Source organism: Syngnathus acus, chromosome 17, assembly GCF_901709675.1.
Source record: "Syngnathus acus chromosome 17, fSynAcu1.2, whole genome shotgun sequence".
Taxonomy (NCBI): Eukaryota; Metazoa; Chordata; class Actinopteri; order Syngnathiformes; family Syngnathidae; genus Syngnathus; species Syngnathus acus.
The window spans coordinates 4875812-4902371 of record NC_051102.1 but is presented as its reverse complement, the minus strand read 5'-3'; the positions used below and the strand labels follow the sequence as shown (position 1 = coordinate 4902371).

The 26560-nt window shown below is 48.0% G+C and overlaps 1 protein-coding gene and 1 long non-coding RNA gene across 21 annotated transcripts; one reads left to right on the top strand and one right to left on the bottom strand.

Moving 5' to 3' along the window:
• Positions 1-805: 805 nt before the first annotated feature.
• Positions 806-14189, bottom strand: greb1l (GREB1 like retinoic acid receptor coactivator). 10 transcript variants are annotated; one of them, XM_037276876.1, is made up of 32 exons: positions 14093-14189; positions 13551-13710; positions 13301-13480; positions 12810-12986; positions 12557-12733; positions 12365-12490; positions 12139-12258; positions 11612-11749; positions 11395-11520; positions 10887-11027; positions 10553-10738; positions 10166-10465; positions 9827-9955; positions 9542-9676; positions 9077-9274; positions 8840-9017; positions 8431-8620; positions 8023-8156; positions 7605-7947; positions 7421-7536; positions 6557-7331; positions 6334-6451; positions 6117-6263; positions 5847-5986; positions 5545-5706; positions 4133-4361; positions 3906-4068; positions 3542-3772; positions 3292-3460; positions 2912-3112; positions 2562-2700; positions 806-2488 (listed from the first exon to the last, which is right to left on the bottom strand). In XM_037276876.1, exons 2-32 carry the CDS (start codon positions 13705-13707, stop codon positions 2325-2327), a joined length of 5889 nt encoding a protein of 1962 aa, XP_037132771.1. In that variant the 5' UTR covers positions 13708-13710; positions 14093-14189; the 3' UTR covers positions 806-2324. The 10 variants fall into 10 exon arrangements, with proteins under 10 accessions (XP_037132771.1, XP_037132773.1, XP_037132770.1 ...); XM_037276878.1 differs by having other exon boundaries at positions 3319-3460; positions 4133-4337; XM_037276875.1 differs by having other exon boundaries at positions 12365-12733.
• On the top strand, positions 12116-26560 carry LOC119137555. Of its 11 annotated transcripts, XR_005100937.1 has the most exons (7): positions 12116-12245; positions 12372-12611; positions 13204-13731; positions 13824-16529; positions 17191-17242; positions 20879-20962; positions 21047-23364. It is a non-coding gene; the product is annotated as an uncharacterized LOC119137555 (long non-coding RNA). The 11 variants fall into 11 exon arrangements; XR_005100938.1 differs by lacking the exons at positions 13824-16529; positions 20879-20962; positions 21047-23364 and adding an exon at positions 23388-24219 and having other exon boundaries at positions 13204-13272; positions 13389-13731; XR_005100939.1 differs by lacking the exons at positions 13824-16529; positions 20879-20962; positions 21047-23364 and adding an exon at positions 23388-24219 and having other exon boundaries at positions 13204-13508; positions 13566-13731.

The following is a 26560-nucleotide window of genomic DNA, read 5'->3' as shown; positions in this document are numbered from 1 at the left end:
GAGGAACGAGCGTGCCCTGTCCTCCTACTCCTTATGTGGACTGCAGCAGTAGCCTGAAAATAGCCCAGTGTTACATCACACAAGGGCTTGAGGTTGATGTGCGCTCATATCATACTTTGTACCCTGGCCTCCCTCCAATGTGTCCAAAGACATTGTACAGCCTGAGGAGAGGACCATCCATTTATTGTGTGAAGTGTGTGTGAGATCCACATAATGTACATTACACTGTGTTGATTGGCTTACATTAAGATTTTAACAACCTTGGCAGTATCATTAGAAGTGCTTTTTATTGTCTGTTGACAGTACAATTATGCTCCCGCATGATTCACTCCACTGACGATAAGATTCATCCTCATATGGGATTCTAATCGCAATTATGTTGTGATTGGAGTGAATTGTATTGTTACTGTGAAGGGTGTATATAGTCATTGGAAAGGTTTAATTTCTGGAGCGAGGTATAGTCTTTACAATTGGTCCAAAAATGGCATTCAGATTAATATTGCGCTTGTGGAATATGACATAATCTGAAAATTCACCTGTTTTTATCCATTTTGGGGGCGGCCATTTTGCCAGCAACAAAGAGCAAATGTGGTGTCATCTTAAGTCAATGGCAAGTGGCAAAATGGCCGCCCCCTGAGATGGCTAAAAACGCCGCGTAAAACATATGAATTGTAATTAAATGACCACAGGCATATATTCTTTATCCTCTTAAAAGAAAGGCTCAAATTAAAATGAATGTAGCATGCTCAGTCACTTATAGTAGTCATTCTTCACTCAGTCAACATAAAGGACACTGGGAAAAAAATGAAGATTTTAAAAGTCATTTTATTATTATTATTACATTCATCAATTTCAAACAGCAACAACAACAACAAGGACAACATAGCACGGCTCTTCTGTGACAACATGAGGTAGATGCCGACCGACGCTGCCGCTGTGCCGCTTCTCTCTCTCTCTCTCTCTCTCTGCGAAGATTGTGTGAGCAAGTTGCATATTATTCAACGTTCATTCACGTGGACCTTATTTTTCTTTTTTTGGGGTGCAGACTTCTGATCAACACTATCATTTTGGGGGGGTTCCGGATTAAAATTCCATGATTTGGTTTGGCAACTTGTTTAGTGCAAGTTCACTCCATTTCCTCACGCCTCAGTGACATTCAGTAGATTGACCCGCCCTAGGGCGCATGCAATCAAACACTTTCTTTTTTTTTTTTCTCCACATGATTATCAGTCCAACTATAATGCTTGAAATAAATAACAACTCCCTGGTGAGCGCATACAGATACGCGGTTAAAGACACATTTTAGGTAGATTCTTCTTGCTGACACTAAAAGTGGGTCAAAGTTACACGCACACAAACAAAACACATCAGTAACCCTTAGCAAGTAAAGGGAGGGGGGGGCATGATAGAATATATTAATAATAATAATATGGTAAACTTTAAACAGTACAGTAGTCTATTTCTCTGGCTTTTTTTGTTTTGTTTTGGCTCTAGCAAAATTCTCTGTTTTGCCTTGCTCTCAATGGTCCACGCATGAGTGAGCATCATTTCTCCTTAAGGCATATTCTTTGGAAAACCCTGTGCACAAACTCATAGGAAACACATTCTCCCTTTCCCATACACAAGGCAGTGTTTAAAGGGGACATATGGAAATATTACGCAATAATGTGACATTAAAGAACCAAATAAATGTCTGCTTATTTCTCAAATTGTGTGGGTGAGGGAGCCACTTTTGATTGAATCAAGTCAAGCCAAAAGGTAAGAAGAGCTGCATTGAGTTTTTTTTAGGCTGCACTGATTAGCATTAGCTAACAGGGTTTGTTTCTGATAAGTGGTGCTCGGTGATATGATTTAAGATCAAATAATGTCTCCTTTAAATTCAATTTGAATCAAAAGGCTTTGCACGATGCGCTGGATAAAATGTGCTGCAATATGGCCCAGGTGCCACAGATTTCCTCACCCACCTTTTATTTTATTTTTTTGACAAGACGCCAAATAAGGGACTTTCTATAGAGCGTGTACTGTCATATGTCCAGTCGGCAGTGTTTTGTGTGGAGTTGTCAGGCAGTGAAAGGCATGATGGGGCAAGAAAAGGTGCAGCTCGATGATGTCTTTGGTGCCGGGAAGAAAGTAAACACAGGGAGAAAACATCTCTCATTCCCATAAGTCTGATTTTTCCCTTTTAAAAACCCCTGAGATAAACACGTACATCCACGAGCGGGCGCACGGGTGGTTGACGTACAATTATAGCATAGCTTAGTGTCCATCACGCTTGTTCTCCTCCCCCGGCGAGTTCTGATGGCTGGCGTTTGCTCGTTTGGGGTTCAAACGTGGCGTCCGGTGAGAAAGTAGAGGGGTCGGTCCTCGCTGCAGTTGGCTGTCTGGAACTCGTCGCGTAGGCGAAACTGCCACTCGTCCTCCAGCTCCAGACGCACGATGGTCTGACGCAGGGAGCTGCGGTCCTGGCAGATGACGCACAAGGTGGCGCCTGTACCACACCACACGAGGGCGCCGTTAGTGCCGATTCCGATCTGCCGTTGTTGAACGATGCGGCGTCTCACCTTTGAGGAAGCGGAACTTCTTGAGGAGTCCGGAGACGACAAAGGAGTCGCAGAGGTACAGCAGCAGGCCGCTGAACACCAGGCCCTGGTGGTTGAGGTTGGTGGAGTGTGGACGGGAGTTGATATAGCACACGGATATCTGATACGCACAGAACCGACACAGTGTAAGTGACACCGACTTTAACACCTACTTACTCTCTTAGGACCCTTGACAGAAAAAAACCCCAATCCAATTGACAAGATAGTCAAATGCGGTAACCACCCAAACTGATCACAGCTGCCATCTAGTGGCAGAACGTCTAAAACTCACTCAGTTATTAAATCGGGGGCACTCAAAAGTCAGCACATACCTCCGGGCTGATATTGAGGTAGCTGTCAATGGACAGGACCGGGTTGTTCGGGTTCTGAACGGCTTTGGGGAACAATCGGTGGCTGCAGCTCTGCAGGAATTTTTCCAGCAGAAACTGGGCCGGCGCATCCAGCAGGGTCTGCTCGCTGTCGGGGGCGCACACGTACTGCGAAGGGCTGATGGGGGCGGGGTTTTCCATTTCCTGCAAAAGAAGAGAAGCGCCAATTAAAACCAGTATTGAAGCCAAAATGGCAGACTTCCTGTGTTTTTAGGCACGGCTTATTACGATTTGTTTTTAGGTCTGCTTAAGATAGGCATGCCTATCCAAATTTCACACCACCAAGTAATAAAAGCTTTAGGTTCTGAATTTTCACAATTTACCCCGTATGGACAAGTCAAGGCGCGCACCATGAGTTTGGGTTTGACCATGTAGTCTTGGTTGCCCCCGACTGGAATGTACTTCTTCATCAGGCTGAAGCTGTTAAAGCGACACAGCAGGAGTCCGCTGCTGTTGACCCGAAGATTGAAGTCCACCTCCTCACAACTGTAACTGAAAAAAAAAAATCTGATTTTAAAAAAAAAAACAGATCCAGAAGCAACTGACAGCTGACTTCACCGTCCCCACGCTTACCGGTTGAGGTCGTACTGGACGTTCTGGGTCAGATCCACGTTGAGCAGGACAAAGTCGTGCAGGTGGCCCCTGCTGAAGGGCCTGCCGGGCGCCTTGCGAGCAAGGCCGCTGTTCCACTTGCGAGCTCCACACATAGCGTAGAGGGGGATCTTGGGCGTGGTCTCCATGTGGCGCAGCACCGTTTTCAGGGACACGTTGGTAAGCACTGAGCCGCCACCCTCGGATGTCTCGCTGCGAGACCAAACGGTTGGGTGAGACGAGGACAGCACACGTCCACAAAAGCAAAAGGGGTCCATGGAGGATAAGGACAAAGATAGACAGTGCCATTTTAATTCTGGGTTGGACTGAACTGCGTAGGTAGCACCTGTTGTCTACGGGCTGCTGGGCGTTCCACAACACACACGAGTCGTCCATCATGGCGATGAAGGGCCACACTTCCTGCCGCTTGACGCCTTGCTCCTCCCACCGGTTCCTCTCCAGCTCCAGGTTGTGGTAGGACAGTTCCTTGATCATGAAGCGAGCTGCACCTAGAATGGACACAAACTCCAATATAAACCACATATATGTCTAATATATTTTTTCATCACTTACCGACTCCGGAGTTGTTAAACATGGCGGGCAGAACGAGCAGGATGTGGTTGGGCCAGTACTTCCTGTAGTGGGGCAGCTCAAAGTGCTTGACCACCAGGATGTGCAGGTGTGCGGCGCCCTCCATGGCGTGATAGATGTTGAGCAGGCCGTGCTCCTGGCGCCCCGTCGTTGGCGTGAAAATGGGGCTCTTCAACAGGTCGGGGTCCTGGACACCAACATGAAAGACCCCCTTGTGTTGTGTTGTGTTACAATGAGTTCCTGCATGCTACACAGTGTCTATAAAAAAATATTTTTTACAATGGAATATTGCTTTTCTTTCTATTTGTTCATGGATGATTGTAGACTGTACCATTAATGCCATAATAAGTCAAATAGTAAAGAAGGGCAATTTCCATAAATTATTGGGTAATTCATGATTATTTGGATTTTAGCAGAACCCCAATAATGTATATAACTAGATAGATAACAATAGGAAGTCACTTGAACTACCTGTACAAATATAACTAATGGGGACAAATTGTTAAGAAACATGAACACGGAACCCCTTTAATTATGTTTTGAAGCTGTAATGTGTTAGTATATTCAATATATTTCATTAATTAACAAGTTAATGAGATAATTATGGTTCAAAGAAAACCCTGGGGGAAATCGGCTTTTATGGCTTTAATGGCACAGTCCGGCACCAAAGAAACAAAATGGCATGATCCGTCCCTGAAGCAGGAAGTAGCCTGCACAATAAAAAATGGACAAAACCTGTTTCTTTAACTTTTATGTATTTATTTATTTTTGTTATATATTGATTCCTGTATCATTAGTTACTTAGTTAGCCAGCTAACAGCTAACCAGCTTGTTATATAGCAGGGACTCACTTTGGCATGAATGGTACAGTCCATGACCCTAAAATCAAAACGACACCTGTTAGTAGGCTACGACCTGATGCCATTTTGATTCTATGATGGACAGTCCTACAGACACCCCGGTGGCAGAACGCAAATAATATTTAACTGTTTACATTTAATGACTTATTATTTGGTTACCCTGAAACGATAATTGTTTTGGTAGCTACAGTGTAAACCTCAATGTTAACTAATTACAAAGCAAGCTACTAAGCTAATTGCTAGCAAGATGCTAACTAATATTCAACTGAGCTTTATTTTAGAGACATGACATAATGTAAAAATGTATATTTAATGGGTTATTCTTTACAAATAGCCTCACAACAGTAATGCAACAATCTCAGACCGCAATTATATTCATTATGTTTTGCGTTATATTAATCTTGTGTTTTAAATATCTCATATGCTAGAGTTTTCTTTTTTTTTGTCTGAGGCTAAGGCTAAGCATTACTGTATCTTTCTAATGGCTGAATGTTTTGCTCAAGAATTGGATTGTCCAGAACCTTGAGTACTAACCTTGGTGGAGACCAGAGGAAGGCGCATGCTTTCCAGGTGGCTCCCCTGTTGACTGAAGACAAAGTGCTGCTCCTTGTCTTTGGGAATGACAAACTGGAGCTGGACCTCCTCACCGAGCATGGACGAGCAGAAGGTGAAAGCGTGGAATGTGCACTCAGACAGCTTTCACACACATTGAAAACAGTGTCGAGAGAATACTTGGTTAGCGTTTGAAGGGTCCGATTATGATGTACTTACTAGAATAGTTGGAGTGCACAGCATTTTCGCATAACATTAAACATGTCCGGAGTGGGTGTACTCACCTGCGTTGCAGGGCTAGCATCACAGTAATGGTGACACTGCTCACAGTGATGAAAGGCATTGTGAGCTGCGAAGCGGGTGAGTCGTATGGACTTGGTCTCCTGCTTGGCTTCACTTTGGCTTTCGTCTTCTTCCTTCAGAACTGAGGTCGTAAAATGGCTTGAATTATGAATTTAGTCAGTCAAAAACAAAATGTTATGTCAGGTAAATTGCTTGCTAGCCTAGCGCCTAATGTTTTGTAAAAATGTCTATTTCGCTGCAGCTGTGCACACCTCTGGAGCGCTTTGGCGTCTTGTCGCAGTGGACGGGGCTGGCCTTCCTGAACTTGGAGCCTCGGGGGTTGGGGTCAAAGGGAAGCTTGCGTATGTCTTCGATGTCAGGCCACTGCGCATTTACGCCCGTTGCCACCTTGGACGTCTCTGTAGCGTCAAACTCCCGATTAGCCACCGCGATTGACGCCGACAACCTCGAGTGTCAATCATCCATTACCTTCATTTGCCTCTTCCTCGTCTGATTCTTCCTCATCAAACACGTCGACCTCCAACAGTCGGATGAGCATCCGGAATAAGATGCGAAGGAATTGGAGGTAAGCTCCCGTTTTGCCCACCTGGCAAGAAAGCAGACACTCATCGCTTAACAAACTTCCTGCCCGCCCACCCACAACATTTGGTACACATCTGTTTAACACCGTTTTAAGTCTTCAACTTTCTACCTGTGGCGGTCCACTTAGGAGGAGGCGTCGAGGGTGCGACGTGGATGGCGCCTCGTAGTCGGCGTGGTGCTGCTTGGCGACGCTCCACCGGCGATAGTGGGCGCTCTGCTCCCAGCCGTGCAGGCTCGCCGTGACCGGGGGCCTGAGCGGGCTGCTCCAGGCCATGTCGGCATGGGGCAAGAGCGAGAAGGAGCTCAGCTGGCTGCCCGAGTCGGCCGACAGCAGGTTGTACGCCGGCCGCGACATGATGACGGTACGTGGCGACACGCGCGCCGCCGGCTTGGGGTGGCGGCGGCGGCCACATTGCGTGGACTGGCTGGGTCGCTGCGCCGACGAGGAGGAGGGCGACGGCGAGGAGGAGGAGGAGCTGGAGTACAGCGACGGAGGGGCCTTGGAGGAGGTTTTGGGAGGGTTGGAGGGGAACTGACTGCCCATGGAGTCGCATTCCTGCTTGAGGCCCGACGTGTCGACGCCTTTGGACGCGCAGGCCGGGGGCTTCGGGACAGCCTCCGTGTTGTCGGATGAACTGACTCCGTTCTCCACCAAGGGTCCTGAGGTCCTGGTGGCCGCGCTGCCGTTGCTCTGAGGTCGCTCCAGCTCCTCGCCGTCCTGAACGACCTTCTCGGCGTCCGACTCCCGAGGGCCGGCTACCTTCTTGGGCTCCTGGACCACGCCCACTGACACGTAGGTGCAGGCCAGGCCCACCTCCTGCTCCAGGGCCGTCCGCGTCAGGTAGCTGGAGTCTATCAGACGCAGGTCGCTGTATTTCAGAGACCTAGAGAAGAAGAAGTTCATCAAACAAGAACCAACAACTACCACTAAACCTCGAATAACTCTCCAACTAGGGTAGAAATGTGCAAAGACCTGGGGAAGGTCTCTCCAAGAGGGTCTTTCCCCGTGAGGATGACGATGCAAGGCAGACCCTCCAGATCCTCGTAGGTGAGCGGCACCCAGTCTTCATTCTCGCATCCCCGCCAGGCCTGCGACAAAACACAATTAGCTCTGAATTTCCCGGCTGGCGGTAAAGCTGAAATGCAAACTATCTCACCCGTAGGCGACACGTGAAGTTCCTGGGCAGAATGATCTCCGAGGCGGGGCTTCCCAGCAGCACGGCGAAGCACAGCTGGAGGCCCAGCTTGTCGCGCACGTCCTCGAGCCGCTCGCGTGCCAACATGGCCAGCTGCAGCGAAGGCACGCGCACCAGCAGCATGTGTCCGCGGCCTTGCGAGCCCTCCCGGCCGGGCGCGTTGATCAGGTCCTCCACCATGGCTAGAGTCTCTGGCGTGATGTGGTCTCTCAGCGACGGCGAAGAGGTGAGCGCCATCATGGCCTCCGTGTACTGCTGGATGAGCAGGTAGCTGCGGATCACCATGCTGTGCAAGTGGGGGTGTCTGTCGCCGCAAATGAAAGTGAGTGAATGAATGAAAAATTCCCTTGACGCATTGTCACTTTGAAAGTTGTCTGACCTGTGCAGGAGTGTGTGGACCATCTTCTCAAAGGCATCGTCACAGCGCAGAATGGGGCTGGCCACACCCCACTGCAGGGATCTGCTGTAGTCGCCCAGCCCAAAGTAGGCCAACTCGCCGGGAGGGAGCGACTCCTGTTGGAAGGTAAGCACACAACATCATCATCATCTATTAGCTCCTTCATATACTGACAAACAACGTTTGTGGCTTTTAATGTCAGCGTTATGCATTCAAATCAGGAACATTTGGCCTTGGCAGCCTTGTGATTGCAGGCAGAAGGAAAAAATGCCCACTAGGCGGCGCAGTTGAACCGGCACAATGCTGCAGTACAGTCGGCATCCATCCATGACATTATCATCATTGGAAGGAAGACGTTAATGATCTTGAATTGATTTTGCAGACACTCACCAGACTTTGATCAGAGGGCCAGTGCACTTCATTGTGCACGCTGATGCGGGACTGGCGGGTCTGCAGCGTGTACGGGAAGCAGCTGACCTGCAGCACCAGCAGGTTCATTGCATCTAGGACCTCCTGGCAGTTGACCACGCGGTCAGCCAGACCTTGCAGCTCTCCGTGGCACACGGAGCCCGACAGAGCGCTTGTAAAGTGACGAGAAGAAGAAAGGTCAGGTGATATTGAGCATCTTTTTTTCTCAATCGGTTCTAGATAACTACAACGCATTCTCCGGATGTTTCCGTTTAGTTTTATCACCATGCGGGCTAAATTCCTCCTCCCTTTGTTATCTTCATAAAAAGAGACCAAGGTCAGACTGGCAGTCAAAATATACATGTATTTTTTTAAACAGCATGTCTGATACCTGGTGAGGTCAACATGAGAGTTGTCGTGGATAAGGACGAACAGCGTGTACGGGTTCTGTTTGACTTTCCTCATAAAGGCCTCCATCTTGGCGTGCACGTCAGCGTCCAGGCGCACCACGTACTTGTCGCACTTCTGAGGCGGGCATGACTCTTCCATCCCCAAGTCCAACAGGACGCCTGCAGAGAAAAAGAAAATGTATTTTCATGCAAGGTGATTTGAGTGTCCTTTTTTTTACCTGATTGTCGTATGCGCTGTGCCGTCTGGTTGACCAAAATGTGAGAAGGCGGCACCAGAACCAGGAAATCTACTTTGCAGAAGCGGCCCAAGTCCAGGTTCTGGCTGCCCGAGTCGGCGATGGAGCAGACCTGCGAGAGGAGGCGTCGGGCCACGCTCAACTGCGTCGGAAAGATCTGGAAGACCTTGCCGAGCAGTTCTGACCCAAACAAACAAGGGACATTATGTTGCCGTCTTTTCATTTCTTTTTGCTTTCTTATGTTTATGTGCTTTTGGGTTCGATTTCCATTCAACCAGTCTCGGGAAAAAAAAAAAGTCCACTCCACCGCTTTTATTTCTATTCAGTAAAAAGATTGTAGAGCTTTTCGCCAGCTGTACTACAGCTGTTAAAAAAAAAAAAAGAAAAAACGGTACCAATGCAAATATTGTTTTGTTTGTTGTGGTGTGGTTGGAGCCCGAGTCTCACCTCTGTCCGAAGGTGGTGACATGCTGGCGGCCTCCTGCGAGTGGATGTGGTCAGTGACATCGCCCTGGAAGGGCTGGATGACCTGGCCCTTCCGTCGCCGCTGATACCGCACCAGCTGCTTGTCCAGATTGTCCCCTGTGAGCACAAGCAGTCGCCATGGTAACGCACACGGACACAAACAAGCAGGAGAACATGAGCAAACACACGCACGGCATACAGTACGTAGATAAATGGAAGCTATCCATGCCCAGTTGATGAAGTGACTCTTATTTTCTTTCTGCTTACCTAGAGAGGTGGTTTTGAAGTGAGACGCCAACACGCTGACTTTGCCTGTGATGAGCTCGTAGCTGATCTCCTTCAGGAACTCGTTGGTGGTCAGCATGCCTTCAGCTAAAGCCCTCGCTTGGTACTTTCCTGTGGTGGATACATATTTTTTCATATTTTTAACAACGCCCGCACAGTAATAGCGTTCCGATTCACGAGAGCTGCTACGAGGCACGTACCCAAATAGGCTTGTGATTGCCTATTAACGCCACAAGGTGTCAGTAAAGCATTTCTATCTTCAACGAGGCTGATTCATTTTGGAAAACAGCATGTGAAATGATTACAACGTCGCAAACGTACCTAATACCATCACGCAGAACTCGTTGCCGCTCATCTTGGAGGAGTATATGATAAGCACGTAGGTGGGAAGCGACTGCCGGAGGTGGGGGCCCTCACTGAGGGAGCGCAGTGACTCGCAGATGCCCTCGCCCAGCGAATTGTGGGTGACCACCACTTGGACCGCGCCACCGGAAACGCTGGCCTCCAAGCGAGCCAGCCAAGGCAGCTGGGACGGGGAGATAGCGGTACCGCCGGGACAGCAGAGCATGGCCTTCAGGACGATCTGCTCCAGCTCTTCACGAAGGGGGATCTGATCCGGACCTGCGCAACAGGTACGTTTGGCCATTTTGGTGCTTGTTCATTTGCTCCACTCAGTCACAAAGATGTTTTTTTTCCCCTTCAGCTCACCTAGACGTGCCAGGTACTGCAACGTGAGCAGAATCATGGTCTCCACGCTGAGCTGCTGGCTGCCGCTAAGGCCGAGGCTCTCCAATGTGTTCTCACTCAGTGGGCTGTTCTTGTAGCAGCCCACCAGCAGGGGGCTCACCACCACTTCCCCCACATTGCCGTAGAAATAAGGTAAGGTGCCGTGCCCTGAATGGACAGCAATGGAGCGTTAACCAAGCATAAAGTCATTTTTGGGATCGATTTCATTTTAGTTCATCGAAATGTTTCCAATCATCTTGAAAGCATTTTCGTCAATTTTAGTAGCCAACGAAGAAGAGGAGGAGGAGTCTGGTACCAATGAGGAGGACGGGGCGAACTCCCACACAGTTGAGCAGGTTGTCTGGGATGATGACGGATGCCCCCGCGCTGACAGGCTGAGGCTGGATGACGCCCGGCCCGGGGGCTTGGGGAGAAACCACAGAACCTACGACAGAACCTGCACAGTAAACACGGGGATGAAAACACAGGCATGATCTAATATTCTATTCGGGTCAAAGGCATTTTGGCGGGCAATTTACATTTAATAATGGCAGAAAAGTTTATTTTTTATTTTTTTTATTATTCCTAATTCTCCAGTCGCTAGATCTATCTCCATGGAGATAAGAGGGTGACTCATCCCTAAACGAGAATGTCAGCAATGTTGTTTTGTCGTCCTCATAGCAGACTTGGAGAGATTATTAGGGGGAGAAAAAAAAGCTGTCATGAACATGTCTGCTGAAAAGCAGACAACACGCGGGTCAAGCTAAGAGTCTGATTCACGGATCTTGGTGCAAAAACTTCCTCAAGAATATTCCGGAACCCACCCGGAGGGCAGACGACGGGTCGGATGGCCGGCACGGGGACGGCCGTGGGCGGGACCGGGACCATTGAAGTGGGATGCCACCTTCGATGGCGCTTCTTGGGAGGACCGGAGTTCATGGCAGATGACACTAATCCACACACACACACAAAAAAAACCCATCAAATTGTCACGTTCAATGTGGAACACAACAAGCAAGCAGTGGCGGACGCAAGTCTCACCCGGACTGTCTCCCAAGTCGGGGCTTCGATACGCTTGGCCCTGAGCTCCTAAGGTGACCTGGGAGGGGCTGAGTAAGGGGGGACGCCCGTCCACAGCCAAGCCATTTGTTGGCCCGTTTACCCTCAAGGCGGTGGGAACTGCAACACGGCAAGGAAGACGTGCATGGTAATTAAAGAGCCGGCACATGCCACAAGGCCTTCTTCAATAATGGGAAAGCATTTCAGTTGCCAAGAGGACACTTTCCAATCTCATTTTCATCGTGTGCACAATACATTGGTGTCATCCATTGTGTTTTTGCTGTCAATAACACACAACCTTGGAAGAGGAGAAAACCCAACAAGTCATTACGGCATGCCTTTTTTTGCTATTGATTGTCGTGCGTCTAAGCAGAGGTTAATCTACGTGTCACTCCATGTGCCTTATGGTAACCCCTGAAAACTGTAGCTAGGCAACCTTTGACAAGGCATAATACATCAGAGCTTTTTAGGAATGACGTAAGAGCGAGAACACAAATGTCAGTTTTCACCTAGCGGGAGCGTCTTGTTTCCAGGCGTGGCGCCGAGAGGCTTGATGAAGCCGCACTCTCTGCTCAGATTCGGGCTATTGAAGAACACGGAAGCCGGCGTCATTCTGGTGGGTGGAGAATCTGGAGGAAAAAAATCAAGCAGATTGGTCAGTGACTTTCATTTTTGTTTCTAATGCCAGAAAGCAATTTTTAATGATTTGATTTTTTGACTTTGACTCGGCCTTACCCGAAAGGGAGAAAGGAGACGATCCGTTTGCGCTGGTTCCGCCGTTCTCTTTGCTGCTGACTGAGGACGACGAGCCGGGTTTGGACGTGGACGCCGCCCCGCTGGACAACTGCCGCGTTTTACTGTCTGAAGAGAGAAAGGCCAGGAGAGAGGCTGGAGATCTGGAGCAAATGGGATGGAGACCTTTGCTACCTTTCCAGCAGATGAGCGGTCCTTTGCACAAAGCACCCTGAGAGTTCTTCACCAGGTAATACTTTAAGTGCTTCTGCTTCTTGGGCTGCGTGGACAGCTTCAGGTTGATGTGGTTGGAGAACTCGGTGAAGTAGCGAAAGCCCTTCTCGCCGCAGCCCACGCAGTTTCCGGAAAAACCTGCCACGCACAGGAAATTGTTTCTTCAAACCAGATGGACACACAAAATGGCCGTCCCGTCGGGGAGCACGCTGACCTAAAAGTGCATTTTTGCCGTTGTCGTCGGGCAAAAAGCGGCGGTCCACGGCGCACACCAGGATGTGCTCGGCCACGCTGGGGGACTTGGCGCCGACCAGCTCGAAGCCCGTCGGGACATCGACGGGCTCCGTCGCCATGGAGACTAGGCGCAGGTCCTTGCCGGCCTGGCAGAATCCTGAAAATGAAAATTCTTATCTTAGTCATCGGAGGAAACAGCTGTGATGTCTTGACTTGAAACGTTTCTCCACTAAAAACTAGATTTGCGGAATCATATCAGTCAAGGTATTGCCGTACATATTATTTCCAAAGAATAAGAAGAAAACAGCGAAAAGTGCAGATATTCTTTTAAAAAGGTTTTGAGAGTAACGTGCTCTGCTTTTTTTTCTTTTTAGGTCCTCCAGACAATTGGTGACAGTGGGCGGAGCTTCCTGCTTCACACCTGTTACTGGCCCTTGCTAGCGGTATGTATTAGCACTGCTCCAACTCTACCTTCCATAGTGCAGCAGCCCTCTGGCACAGGAGTCTGCAAGTAGGGCAGCGGGGGACTGTTGCTATCCGAGTCTTCTTCCTCCTCCAGCTCCTCCGCGTCATTGGATGAGTGGCTGTTGGTCAGCAGCTCCTGGGCGGGGAGCTCGCCGCTGTGGGGCTCCACTTTGGGTTTCACGTCAGCTAGAGGATCATCATTATCATCATCATGGTATCCCGTGAGAGTACGCATGCACGCACGCCACTGACTGACCGTCCACGTTGGCAGGATAAGGCTCGGGCTTCAGGTAGAGCTGCGTGAAGATGGGTTGCGGATCTCCGCTGCTGGAGCGCAGCGACGCCTCGATGGAGTTGTGCAGGGCCTCTTCGAAGCGAGCAGACTTCAACTGCCCGGCGTAGGAATTCCCCATGATCTGGTCGGAGGACAAAATAGGGTGAGCCGGTCACGCACAAACACCTCCGTACTTTCGGCGTTGAATGCTTTGGTTCCCCAGCAAATGTTTGCACTCGGCATTTCCCTTTCAAGCAAAAACCGGTGGGTGTGCTAACCACCTCCCTTCTCCAAAGGAGGTCCACTCTGGACATCTGTCGAGTGTCTTGGGTGGCATCCTCAACATGTGTTCCCAAAGAGAAGGATCATGAAAAAAAATCCGGCTGAAATTTCAAACCATGCCCCCCCCCCCCCCACCTTCTCATTGTTTATCACGGTGGTGCAGAAATGTAGTAAATCAAGCTACTTTTTGTGATGCCTTCATGGTCAGTGTAGGAAGGAGAAGTAGAAAGCGACTCACTCACGTGATGAGTGTTTGCAGGCGTGAAGGGACTTGTTCACCTCAGCTCCACGCTGGGTCGCCGCCACTCGGTAAAGACATTTCAGTCACGGCTCTGACACCTGAGGGAGGGAAGGAGGGAGGGAGCGAGCGAGCGAGAGGAGTGTGCCGCTGCGCATTAGCTGACATACATGTCATCTGATGCAAATACCATGAGAACAAATTAAGACTCCTATTTTGCAAAACATCAGAAAGACCTTGGAGAAGATTCTTGAATTTTTCAGAAAGTACATCAAGTGTAAATGTAACACAGAATTTGTGAAAATTGTAGGATCAAAAATGGTGGCGGAAGTGTGATGGTCTAGGGCTGCTTTGTTACATCAGGACATGGCCGACTGGCTGTGATTGATGGAACCTTGAATTCTGACCCCAAGCATGACCGGATCTCGATGCGATACCTGGCCCTGCCTCTAGGCTACTTCCACACTACGGCGATGTTTGACTTTGCGTTGGCCGCACATAATCCACGCTGCTACTTTGACCCTTTGACGGAGTATTGTTTAACCACTCAGCCTGTTACATAACACAAAGCAAAGTCCCCCCCTACTCCTGTCCCCATTGACCCCCCCGTCATCACCAAAGCGGGGTCCAAGTCCTGAAAGTGTACACACGTTTTTGCACGGGAGCTGCTTTTGGTCAATGATTAGCCGCCTTTGAAACAGCCAATCAAGTCAATGTGTCAACCAGGAAGCTCCTCAAAGACGGCGGCCGGCTTTCTTCTTCTTGTGTCCTCACTTGATCTCGTATCCAATCAAGTGGGGCAAGTTCAAGCTACACCTCCCTCCGCAAGCAAGGAACCAACCGTTGGGATTGTTATCTGACAAGCCACACGGAAATGGCTCCACCAAAAGAGAGGACCATCGAACCGAAAAACACCACCTAAATCTTGCCTGAGGCATTTCAAGACGTCCGGTTTTTCCAGTCATGACACTAGGACCAACTGTACTTAGGACCACAGCAGGAATGCGGAGTAAATGGGCCCACTCGTTCAAGTCAGGACCAGCATCCTTCACAGGCTTGACTTTTTCCACTTTCTTTTCTACTCAACATTCCCCCCCCCCCCCCCCATTGTAAACGCTTAAGGAGTAAAACTTCTTACGTTCATATGAAATTGAAAATAAGAACAACATATTATGTACCTGTATGTTTAACCAAGTGAATATTTTCTTTTATATTAAATAATTTGCATTTGGGTATTAGTAATTCACCCAAATCAAAGTTTGACCAAGATTTTGATCTGATTAATTTGAGAAATCTGGCTCTCAACCCACCAAAATAATTGATACTGCTTGAATTGAATTGTAAAATATATAATAAATAAGGATCATTTATTAGTCATAATCCAATCATTTGCAAATCAATTAAAAATATGTATTATTGTTGATAATAATAAGTTGAGATCATCATCACCACAATAAGAGCAATAATGAAAACAAATGTCAGGACACTTTAAACTTGTATTCAATTCTGTCATCTTTAAAATGCAGATTCCTCATCGTACATTAATCAAATGCTGTAAATGAGGAAATTCAATGTTGAATTGAAAAGGTTTTTAAATCCGATGTGCAACCAAAATGGTAATCCTAATTCAATACGACCACTCTGCTTTCTAGCTTTTGTTTTTGCATCCTCTTTTGCTCCTTCCTCATAATTACATTAGAACAGGAGCAGGGAGGCTGCTGAATTCAATTCAATTGCAGCCTGCATTCAAAACACCCCCCCCTCCTGTTTTTTTTTTTTTTTTTTTAATAAAACAGAGGGCAAAATAAAAGGGGCGTACTTCCCCACGCCTTTAAACTTGCGCTCTGCCCGTCGCAACATTGGCCATGGATAAGACGTCACACGCATAAAATAAAGCCAGATAAGCATCAGGCAGGAGCGCTCATTGTCATGCAGGAAAGACGCTGCTGTTAACATCAGAAAAGCAGAACAGGGGGAGCAGAAAAAGGACTAACATCTCACCATGCCCTCTCGATGAGGCGCTAAAAGCCTCTCTCGTTAGAGCTGTTCAAATGACTTTACCTTGCATGACCTTTTGAGGCTTTTGAAATCCCAAATAGTGCAGAAGACAAAAAAAAAGAAGCTCCTTGGAAGTGTTAGTCCATTGGGAGTAAATCCTTGTGGAAAGTCCAGGCAGGCATGGGGAGCGAGCTGTGTGTCCTCTCATGACACACACAGTCAAGTCAGTCAGGCTGCAATGGGAATCTTCCTCTCTCTCCCCCCCCCCCCCCTCTCGCTCTCTCCCTCTTGCATGCAAACAAACACACATAGACCCCTCCCCCTGCTCCCCCCTACTCCCCCGAGGTGCCCTCCTCTGAACTGCCTGTGCCATTTGCCAAGGAGGAGGAGTAGAATGCATTCATCTGAGCCCCTGTGGTGACAGATGTTCTGCTAAGGCAGAGGTGGGTGGTGGAAGGGGTGGGTGGGGGGGGTCAAGGAAAGAAAGATGTTTAAAAGAGGGGAGTGACGAGGAGGGGGGGGGGACTGCCACGCGTGACCCCCCCAACCCCTGCGCGCCAGCGTAGGCCACTGTGTCAAGTTTGGTGAATGGAGGGCGACGACGGGAGGGTGTGACTTTGGATGGAACCAATTTAAGCTTTTATTTCAGAGGGCGGGAATTGGGGGTGATGTTGAATCTGTCAGCAGTCGGAATGTCAGGCAGCATTTTGTCACCACGGCCGGGATTGACCCCCACATCAAGAAAAGAAGGCTTAAAATCAGTGGCTTTCACTCCACTGCTATAAATACCACTGAGTCATCCTCTACAAAATAAATAAACGGAAACGAGCGACAGGCAGAATGAGGGATTTAATGAGCTCATCTCGCCGTGCCAAATGACACGCGCGGCACAATGCCACTCCATTACAGATGATGCAATTGAGTGGTGCTCAATCAACCTCCGCTGAGGCCCAACAATCATATTTGCACCCCATACATTTGCTTATTTGGAAATGAGCATAACATGTATGCCAAATACCCGTTAGCACGTCTATAGGTTTTAGCATCTTGGAAATGACCTGCTTTGGTGACCTTGAAATTGTTCGCTTCTTGTTGCTTTTATAGTAAACCTCAACTGGGAGTGGCAAATAGACAACTGGAAGGAAGCAGCGTGCAAGTGAGTCTTCTTTCCATTTCTTTTTAGTGACGTTGTATGATGGCCTCTCATTTGTGGATAGTGAGAGATTACACGTGAAAAAAAAAAAAAGACACTCAGTCCCACATCACATACAACCAAAATGAAAGAAAGCCACTTTTAATAATTCTTCTGCCATGTTTGCATGATGCCTGAGTGTTTGTGAGGTCACACTTTATAGTGACCCTGTTGATGAGTCCCGTTGCCAAGTTCCCATTGTGCAGTATTTTGGACTACTTTTCAACACTAAGGCCTCTTTGTGTGCGGCCTTCCTGTCCGCTAATGAGCCGAGTCAAGAATTTGTCGGGTAAACAGAAATTCCGGACAGCGGGGGAGCAAGCGCACTTTATAGCTTTGTGCCAATATTTACCCGTCCGCATCAGTCAATGACAAGGATCCCATCCAGAATTGAATGTGTACAGTAAATGGCATTAGGCCCATGTTTCAGTTCATTACCGCGGACGTGCTCAAACAGTTGTTTTAATCAAGTCGTGCGCGGCTCTTCGCACCTCCCCTCCAATGGCTATACGAGGGGCAAAGTCAGCGCGAGGGGAAACAGCTGTAAATGCCACGCCGGCCGGCCGACCAATGGCTGCCTCCATTAAGGGTGGGGGGAGGGAGGCTTTCACACGGCTTGTTTTTTTTTTTTTTTTTTTCTTACCAAACAGCAGGCTTGAGTTTGACTGCCAAAGAATGTCTGGCTGTGGCATTTTTCAGCTAATAATATATCTCGGAGAAAACGTGAGCGCAAGTTCAAGCCATGGGAAAAGAGCTGTCGCCGTGATTTACACCCGGCCGAGCCCCTGACTTTGCCAAGCCCCCTACCACAGTCCCATCCTCCCGCAGCATCCTAAATAGACCATTTAAAACGCAGATAATGAGTAAGCCTTAAAAAACAACAACAAAAGAGTGCGGATTGAATGGCTTCCCGCCCCTAAAGCCGTCCGTCCCTCAGCACCGCACCCCCCCCTTTCCTGGCTGAAGGCCCGCCCGCACAAAGAGTTAAGCATCTCCGCCGCCACCTGTGGAATGATGAGTCACATGATGTCATAAGGTTTCTTCCTCTCTGGGATTCCCAGGGGAGAGCCGAGTGTTTTTGTTTTTAAGCTGACTCAGCAGCCGCCCGACGAATAATAGAGCACTTTACTAGGCTACCATTATCTAAAAAATAAATAAATAAATCCTGGATCACATCCTACGTGGCCTTAGTATTTTTTTTTTAATTGAAACAACCAATAACAATATGGAACATTATTTACATTCCTATTGGGAATTAGCCATAATATGGGAGGGGGGGTGTCAAAGTGGGTGTGAAGCTGCCCTAAGGTCTAATAAGCGTGACTGTTTACTGTACCCCTGTTTGTCAGGTGTGGTTTTTTTTGGGGGGGGGGGCGTCTTGGTCTAACAGCTGTGACAACACATGGCGGCTCTGACACTGCAACATGAGGAGCATGAGGTTCAACTGACAAATCCACAAATGAGCAATGAGCATCAGGCGAGGGCGGGCGGAGAGGAAGTTCGACGAGCGAGCGAGGTGCCAATTAACACGTCTCACCTCGCATATCGTCACCAAATAAACAAACAGCGAGCAAAACAAAAATGGCCGCCCATGGCCAAATTCCCACGATAGGACGCGTGAGGACTCGCACTGCCGTCCGCCGATCTCATTTCCTTATAAAAAAAAGCCCCCCCCCCCCTCGTCCCACTTCACCCCTGACCCGACACCGCCTGCTGGGCCCTGAAGTGCAAATGTGCGCTAGTGAGGATAGCAGATGAGCTAAGGTCATGCCAAACAAAGGCAAACATTCCCCGTGAATGCCATTGCTGAAGTCAGCAGCGACGCAGTGTGGGGATAATAGCCCTGGCCGGCCGGTCGGCCGGCCGGGCCCTTCTCCGTTTCTGGGAAGGTGAAAAAGGGTTTCAGGGGCGGGGGTCGGTGGGTTGGGCGGGGGTGGGTGCGGGTCTTAAGCCCGGACAAAAGGAGCATTTGGACACATGAAGAAGTCATCATCATTAAGCCACTGGAAGTTTACTGTCCAGTTATAAAGCTCATTTCAAAACCAGGGGGGGCTGGGAGGGGATTGCCACAATTATTTCACCAAAGAGAATGTTTTGGCATGTTAATGAAAATGTTCAAAGTGCAATTTCGATTTGTATTTTTTTTTTATTTTGATTCATTCATTTCAATTATTTTATTTTATGGACCAAGGTGAGAATCTTAAAAGAGCAGTTTTGTTTGTTTTCAAACTTTGTTTTTCCCCCCCCCGAATGTGGAAGTACTAGAACGACTCCATGAAAGTTTACTGTTCAGTTGTCAAGCTCATTTGGAGGTGAGGCGGCGGGCGTGGGAGTGAGGGGCTAATTCACTGGCTTTGATTGGAAGAGGTGACCTTGCCACACACGCATAAGTTGAAGGGCACGGCTTTTAACCTTCAGCTGAATGCGAGCCGCGCAGTGCAGGCCGATGACCGCAAATGTAACATCAAGCAAAAGACGCACACCTTTTGACACACTAATATGGTTGTTTACTCCCGGAATATAAATAAATGTGACCAGTGGAATTTTAATTTCTTCAAATAGTTCTCAGCTTTCAACAATGTGATGATAAATGTTAATTTCTCCGCAGATTTGTAAAGATATAGTTACTTTTGATTAAATGTATTTTTGATCATATTTTGGGGTGCCTCGAATGGATGAATTGGATTTACATTATTTTGAAGGTTTTTTTTTTCCCCTCCAGTTTTTGTACCACTGGACTTTAGATAAACTTCCTTGGGACGGATGACTCCCCAAAACTCGAGCTTTGTTTACATTTTGCAAAGCAAAATAAAAAAACTTTCATCTACTTAGATTGCTTTCTATTTCGTTGCGGACATAAAGATGATTTTTAAAACCGTTCCCGTTTGGTGTGCATGGCAGCAATGCTGCTTTACAATGCTGTTCGTGACTGTGCAATAAAAAGCAAGAAGGCCCGTCCGTCAGTGAACCCAATCTGCATTTTACAACACTGACGGGTTGAACGCCAGGCCAGGCCAGGACAGGACAACGCACACACAAACACACACACACACACACACTCGGGACCCTAATGCCTTTATGGACTTATTCAGGGCTGCCATATTGAACTGAGTTCTATTTCATACAGTAAACCTGTCAGTGGTTGTGGTCAAACGTCGGTCAATGGTAAAGGGCAAGATGGGTTGAGCAGAACGTTTCATTTGGGTGGGGGGAGTGGACAGAAGCATTTCAGCTTAGTGTCGTTTTTTTTTTTCTTCTTTCTTTTAACAAATGTTTTTCGAGAATATTTTACTCTTAACAGCAGATCTTTGTTGACGCTTGACCAGGCCTTGCACCCCCCGGGCCGTAAAGTGTTGCTGGTATTTGTTAGAGGGTGTAAAAAGAGAGCCGTGCATCACATTGAGCGTGCCAAGACTATCAAAACATTGCCTCTTATCAGATGACTGAAGAGCTCACATAGGGGTCAGGTTCCAGTTTGCACCAGTGGCTGCCATTTTCCCAAGTCCCCTTTTGGCCCCCTCCCCCTTACTATAAAAACAAATTATAATATTATTATTATTTTTAATATATATGTCTTTTCTTCCATACTGTGTAACCGAGGTGACAAAGGTTTCCCATGAATCGACATGAACGGTTTAAGAAGTGGAAGTGGAAGAAAGGTGGTCCAAAAGCGGCGTAGCAAAGGTGGCTTCTTCTCTGTGAAATGACTTCAATTCCATTGTATTGCTTTGGCTTAAGCCTCCATTCACAATGTCCATCTGTCTGCAGGATGAAGAGGTCTACAGGCCCTTCATTCAGGTTTACTGTCACTTTGCTCTATCAGCCAGGTTCTGTGTGTGTGTGGAAGTGGAGGGGGGGGTTCAAGCCCACCAACAAAAGCCTTGGATCCACACGTCCATTGTCCCATTAAGACAAAAAGATTCCTGCTGATGCATGACGGGAATTAAGCACGTCACCGGGGGCAACCTGGTGCTTATTAATCAGCCCGGTTTGTAACGGGGGCGGATCGCCGCTGACGCAGCAATGGCGCATGCCCGGCCGGGGTCAGGAAGAGGGACGTGATGGATCCGGCTGACCGCTCCGCTGAAGGAAGTCGGCAGGGAAGGGGGAGGAGGGCCCGTGCGTCCAGACACTGAGAGGCCTCTTTGTCCACGCGTCACTCACAAGGTGCCCCAAGGAGGAACAAGAAAGGAGCGGCGCCATGATGGAAGATACCGGGAGCACACAACAGAATTCTTTCTTTCCACCGTCACAGACAATTTGGGTTTGGACTGCGTCAAATGCAGCCACTTTAGATTTTAAAATGAGTAAATGAAAACAAATTTTCAAGCTACTTAGGAAAAATTCACTTTGGTCTGTATATGACAATACGTCTATAACAAAATCTATGGTAGAAATTCTTTTATTCTAAAATTTGCAGGCAAATGCTTTTGATTGGACAGTAATCATTTGCTTTGGCTTCCATTTGCGGCACTCTCTGTTTTGATTGGTCTTCCGGGAAAGCTTGCGCCCTGGTTCGAAGCATATCGACCCCATCCGTCAAGTCAATACACTGATCCGCACATAGATCGATACGGAATTATTTTCCATGTTTTCCTTTGGCGGTGCTTGACCTGCAAGCGCTCATTCGGGGGTGATTGAAAGGAAAAGATAGAGAAAGGGAGAGAGCCAGAAAGAGATAATGACCTCCCCCTGGCTCAGCGGAACGTTGAGTTCTCGCAGCGTGGGCCTGGGTCTTGGTCACCGTAGCCTTGGACGATCTGTGAGTGCTGACGGGAAAAAAAAAAAAAAAGAATCAAGTGCGCAGGCAGACGAGTCTCTCCCACGTAAACGCTGGCAGCATCAACACGCGGCGGGGCGACCTTGTGTTCCATTACGAGGGAAAGTGAATGTCCTGTTTGGGATTTCTGGTGACAATGCTGCTGTTACCTTGACACAGCTAGGTGGACTCATCTTCCATAGCTGGGCCAAAATGACACGTTTGGCCTAATTCATGCTGAGACATCCTATTGGTTGCTAGCAAATCTGTTCGGAAAAGAGCATTTTGGAAGGACCCTTCCAAATAGCCCATTTAAATTTGCTCTTTGTGCAAAAACTAAAAGTGACAAGAGTCATCAGGAATTGAACAGCCCATTCTTTTATTGTAGCTTTGACACACAAAGTTCTCAAGTGACAATCCATCTAATAAAGAAAAATGTGGTGAGTCTCGTTAACTTGTTTATCTTGGAGGGACAAATACAATCGTGGCAAGCCAAAACAATGAGCATCCATCCACCAGACAGATTTTCCCATACGGCCGGCCGGCGCTAAAGCACAACATGTACTTGCCGCCTGGCCGCCGCTTCTGGGGGCTGGCATCCGAGCCAGCCAGCGAGCGAGCGAGGAGCGGATAAACGGCGGACGGAACAGCCCGTGAGAACACACTGTTCTATAACAGATCATTGCAAGAAGCCAATCCACCGTTGGATGCTTTCCAGGGCTCAAAGGCAAAAAGCGAGGATAAGATTACTAAGTGCTTTTCATGAGCGCACGTCAGAAGCCCAGAGAAATGCGAGGGCATCCGCCACAGTCCTCGACAGTGATTTCATTAGCCCCGCCTGACATTTTTGCACCAAATACCAGTCACCCTGTGTGGCCCGGTACCAAATGGCCCGGGACAGCGACTACTTTGGTTCATTAACCCGGCAGGCAGGCCCCTAGGTTTGTGTTATGTGTGAGAGGCCCGCTTGGCCTGGTTATGCCATCACACGCGCGACCCATTAACTTTTGTTGCGGTAAAGCTCCCTGATGAACGAGGCAGGAGGTCATTGCGGGAAAAAGTGGGCTCACACACACACACGCAGCCCCCCCCCCCCTAGTTTTGACTTGCTGAAATGATTCAATTGTTCTCATTCACGTCTCTTGATTCGACTTCCAATTTTTGTCAAGCATACAATCAAATAGTTGGATCCTGATGCAAAAAGACCTGTTCCATCCTCACTTGAACATCATACAAGTCTCATTGACTGCGATTCCAAAATGACAAACTGCTGCTGGCCAAAACGGATGAATTGGCTAATACATCATTGCGGAGCTGGCTAATGGAATCAAATAAAGCTGCTTCCTGCAGGTGAAACGAAGCTATATCAGCTGAAAATGGTGGTGGTGGGCTTTCGGGAGGACCCCCCCCCCCCAAGAGATCAATGCTCATCTACGGAAAGGGTCACAGACCTTTGACATCTCCTTTGAGCCGGGGGAAGGGCTCGGGTCTTTGTGGAATTGCCTTAAATGATCCAATTGTCAAGCGTGTCGTGGGTCCTCATACAGTACGACAGGCTTTTGGCCCAAAAAGCTTCGACTCGCTCAACTGGATGCCAGCTGCCCGGCCGGCCCCTCCCTCCCACACGTGCCATTGTGGTCACTCCTCATCCTCCCCTTGGAACCTTATCGGCCAGCGCCTCGCCTCCGCTTTCACGCTTCGATGGACGACCTTGGACACTCGCCACGGCATATGGGCTAATATTGCAGGCGAGGAAAAAGTCTACCGGCAAAGTCTGTCTGTCATATTAGCGCAGCGTGGGGACGTGAGGAACGCAATGTTCCTTGCATTCTTGACCTCTGGTTAAAAGTTTACAAGCGTGTTGATCCAGGTGGAAAACATCTCACACATCAGCAGTGACGTGCTCCACTAAACCATAAAGCAAATGTCAGCGCTTGACAATTAATGGACCACGAGTTCATATTGCTTTTGAAGTTGATATTGATTCCCACCAAATATGCTTCATTGACCCCCAAAAAAGAATAATACAATACAATTGCCAATATTTCTACTTAGTGTAAAAACATGTATTTTTTGGGCCTAAAAAATCTTTATGACTCATTTTAAAAAGTGATATCCGGATGTTTGGGAGGGGGAACCATACTAAAAATTAATGTCCAAAGCTGATGAATGAGGACTTGAAGGACCGCCTGTTTTGTTCATTACGTGAAACAATAGTGCTAATCCGTGCGGCTGGCCCTTGTACCATCTGCAGCACTAAGTGCTCCTGAAAGGATCAAGAGGAGCATCTGCCCACCTCCCTCGTGCTTGTTTTGCCATCGAATAATCAGCTAGGGTGTCGGGAGTAATAGATTTGCCCTTTATGGATCAATATGCAAAAATACAGAGAAAGCAAATCGGCTCCTGTGCGGTAATCCATCCCCTTTTGTTATGATAGCAAATCCACATCCCGGTGATGTCACAACAGACACGATAAATTATGGGACGCCCATGTTTTCTTCCAAATGTGAGCTCGGGAGTAATAAAGGGAAACTAAACAAAGCCGTCGGTTCCCTTGGTGACAATTAGCCAAGGCGAGGGCGGATGTCACGTAGTCGTTTGGAGCTTTGCCTGCACGGGAGAATTATCAAAGCAGCGTCAATTGGAGACAGCAATAACAAGAGAGCTCATTATAAAACCATTTCTGCTATTTTAAACAAGACTTGCAAACAACAATTGAGCAAAAAGTCCTAAAAGGTCACAATGATGATCTGCATTTTTGGAAGCTTCTGCTTTCTTCAGTTGGAATGAATTTCCTCCTCAGCCATGAAATGCTGCTGCTGCTGCAGCCTTTGTTTTAGCGTTCCAATTCTTCAATCCGTGTCCTTGTACGAGTTTGGTAAGAGTCAAGGTTGACATTTTGGAAATAACCGAGGCCATCCGTATAGAGAGGAGTTTAATATCCACCCTTTGTTCTTCACGGTGAGGAATCCAACGGTACCACCCAAGTCTTTCTACAATATCAGGAAGTGGCAGGGGCAGGATCACTTTCATTTGGAAAGTTGAGCTTTGCAATTGTGCCACCCGCAGCTTTGAATTTTGTTCCAATTGTTCGACACGCAGATCCAAAGAGTTTATGAAATGAATGAGCTAATGAATCAAAATGATTCAACAGGGCTTCTCTCATTTCAGGTGCCCAACTCAAGCATGTAAGCATGACTTACGACTCATGTTTTAAAAATGAACACATAAGACGATGGGTAGAAGGTACACCTGAAGGCCCCTCCGCTCGCTCCCCCCCGCCCGGAAACCCCTTAGCAACAACGCTAAAAGAGATGTCTCCTTCAAGGCTAAAGGGACAAAAGCTGCCACGGTGAGCGATTTCACAGAGACCCTTACTTATCTCTGCCCAGATTAAGTCCCAATTGTTTGGCAGGGGAACAAAGACGGCCAGTGAGGAACCCCCCCCCCCGCAACGGGCCAGATGGTCAGCGTTCAGAGCCCCTGACCCCTCCAGCCTTGGTCCTGGCGGACAGCATGCAGCATGGTGGCCACCCAACCAACCAACAAGCAAGCAAGCGTGCGCTCACATGATATCGCTAACCTTCATAGAGTCACTTAACCCCCGTAACTCTCCCTGGTGGAGCTTTTGTTCTTACACTCATTTGTTGGCCACTCCAGAATCATTTTGAAAGCCTTTTTACGCAAGTGCAATGCATGTTAGCAAACAGCAGCAGTGTGACTATGTCATGACAAGATCATGTTATTAACATCATCCAACTGCGCAATTCCACTCCGGACCAATTCATTGATTATTTTTTTGTATTATTCATATATTAGTGATGAGAATTGTGCTCCCAGGATGCATTGATAGATTTAGCTCTATAAGCAGGTTCTTCTTCATGTAACTTGTTGAAATTGAAGCAACAGCGCCTCTGCTGGTTACAGCCAAGCACTGCGCTTTGCTATTCTTAATTGTAGAAATGGTTCATTTGGCAAATCCACGAATTCTCGGCTGAATTGAATTAGCTTTGCCTTTACGATTCAAATCGATCAACAACAATGGCCGACTTGAACGAGCAATGCAATGTATCGTCTGCGTCAGTCTGGCTCTGTGTGCACATTTAAGCTCCTGAGGTATTCACAAATTACAAACAAGGAGAGGAGGACGAGCGGGGGAGTCTGGGACGAGGAATGCAACCTTTAGGACAGCGGCCGCGTGGAATGGCAGATTAGGCTCGGTGAAGACCGACTGGTTTGCCTGTAATTACAGCCACAGAGCATCTCTCTTGCTAGCTAGCTCTTATCTGATATGACTTTATCTGAGGAGCCCGAGCTTGTTTCGACACTATAGCCTGCGGGGCAGCCATAGGAACGCTTGGCGGCGTGTAAATCAAGACATTCGGGTGGGTGCCAAACTCAAGGCCTTCGGGCCACGTACGGCCCTTAGATGTCAAGTTGGAGCCTAGCTGTAGACTTGAAGATCTTTTTGCCACTATTGCTGCTCCAACAAACTAGGAATTGACCTGATACATGTTTTTTTC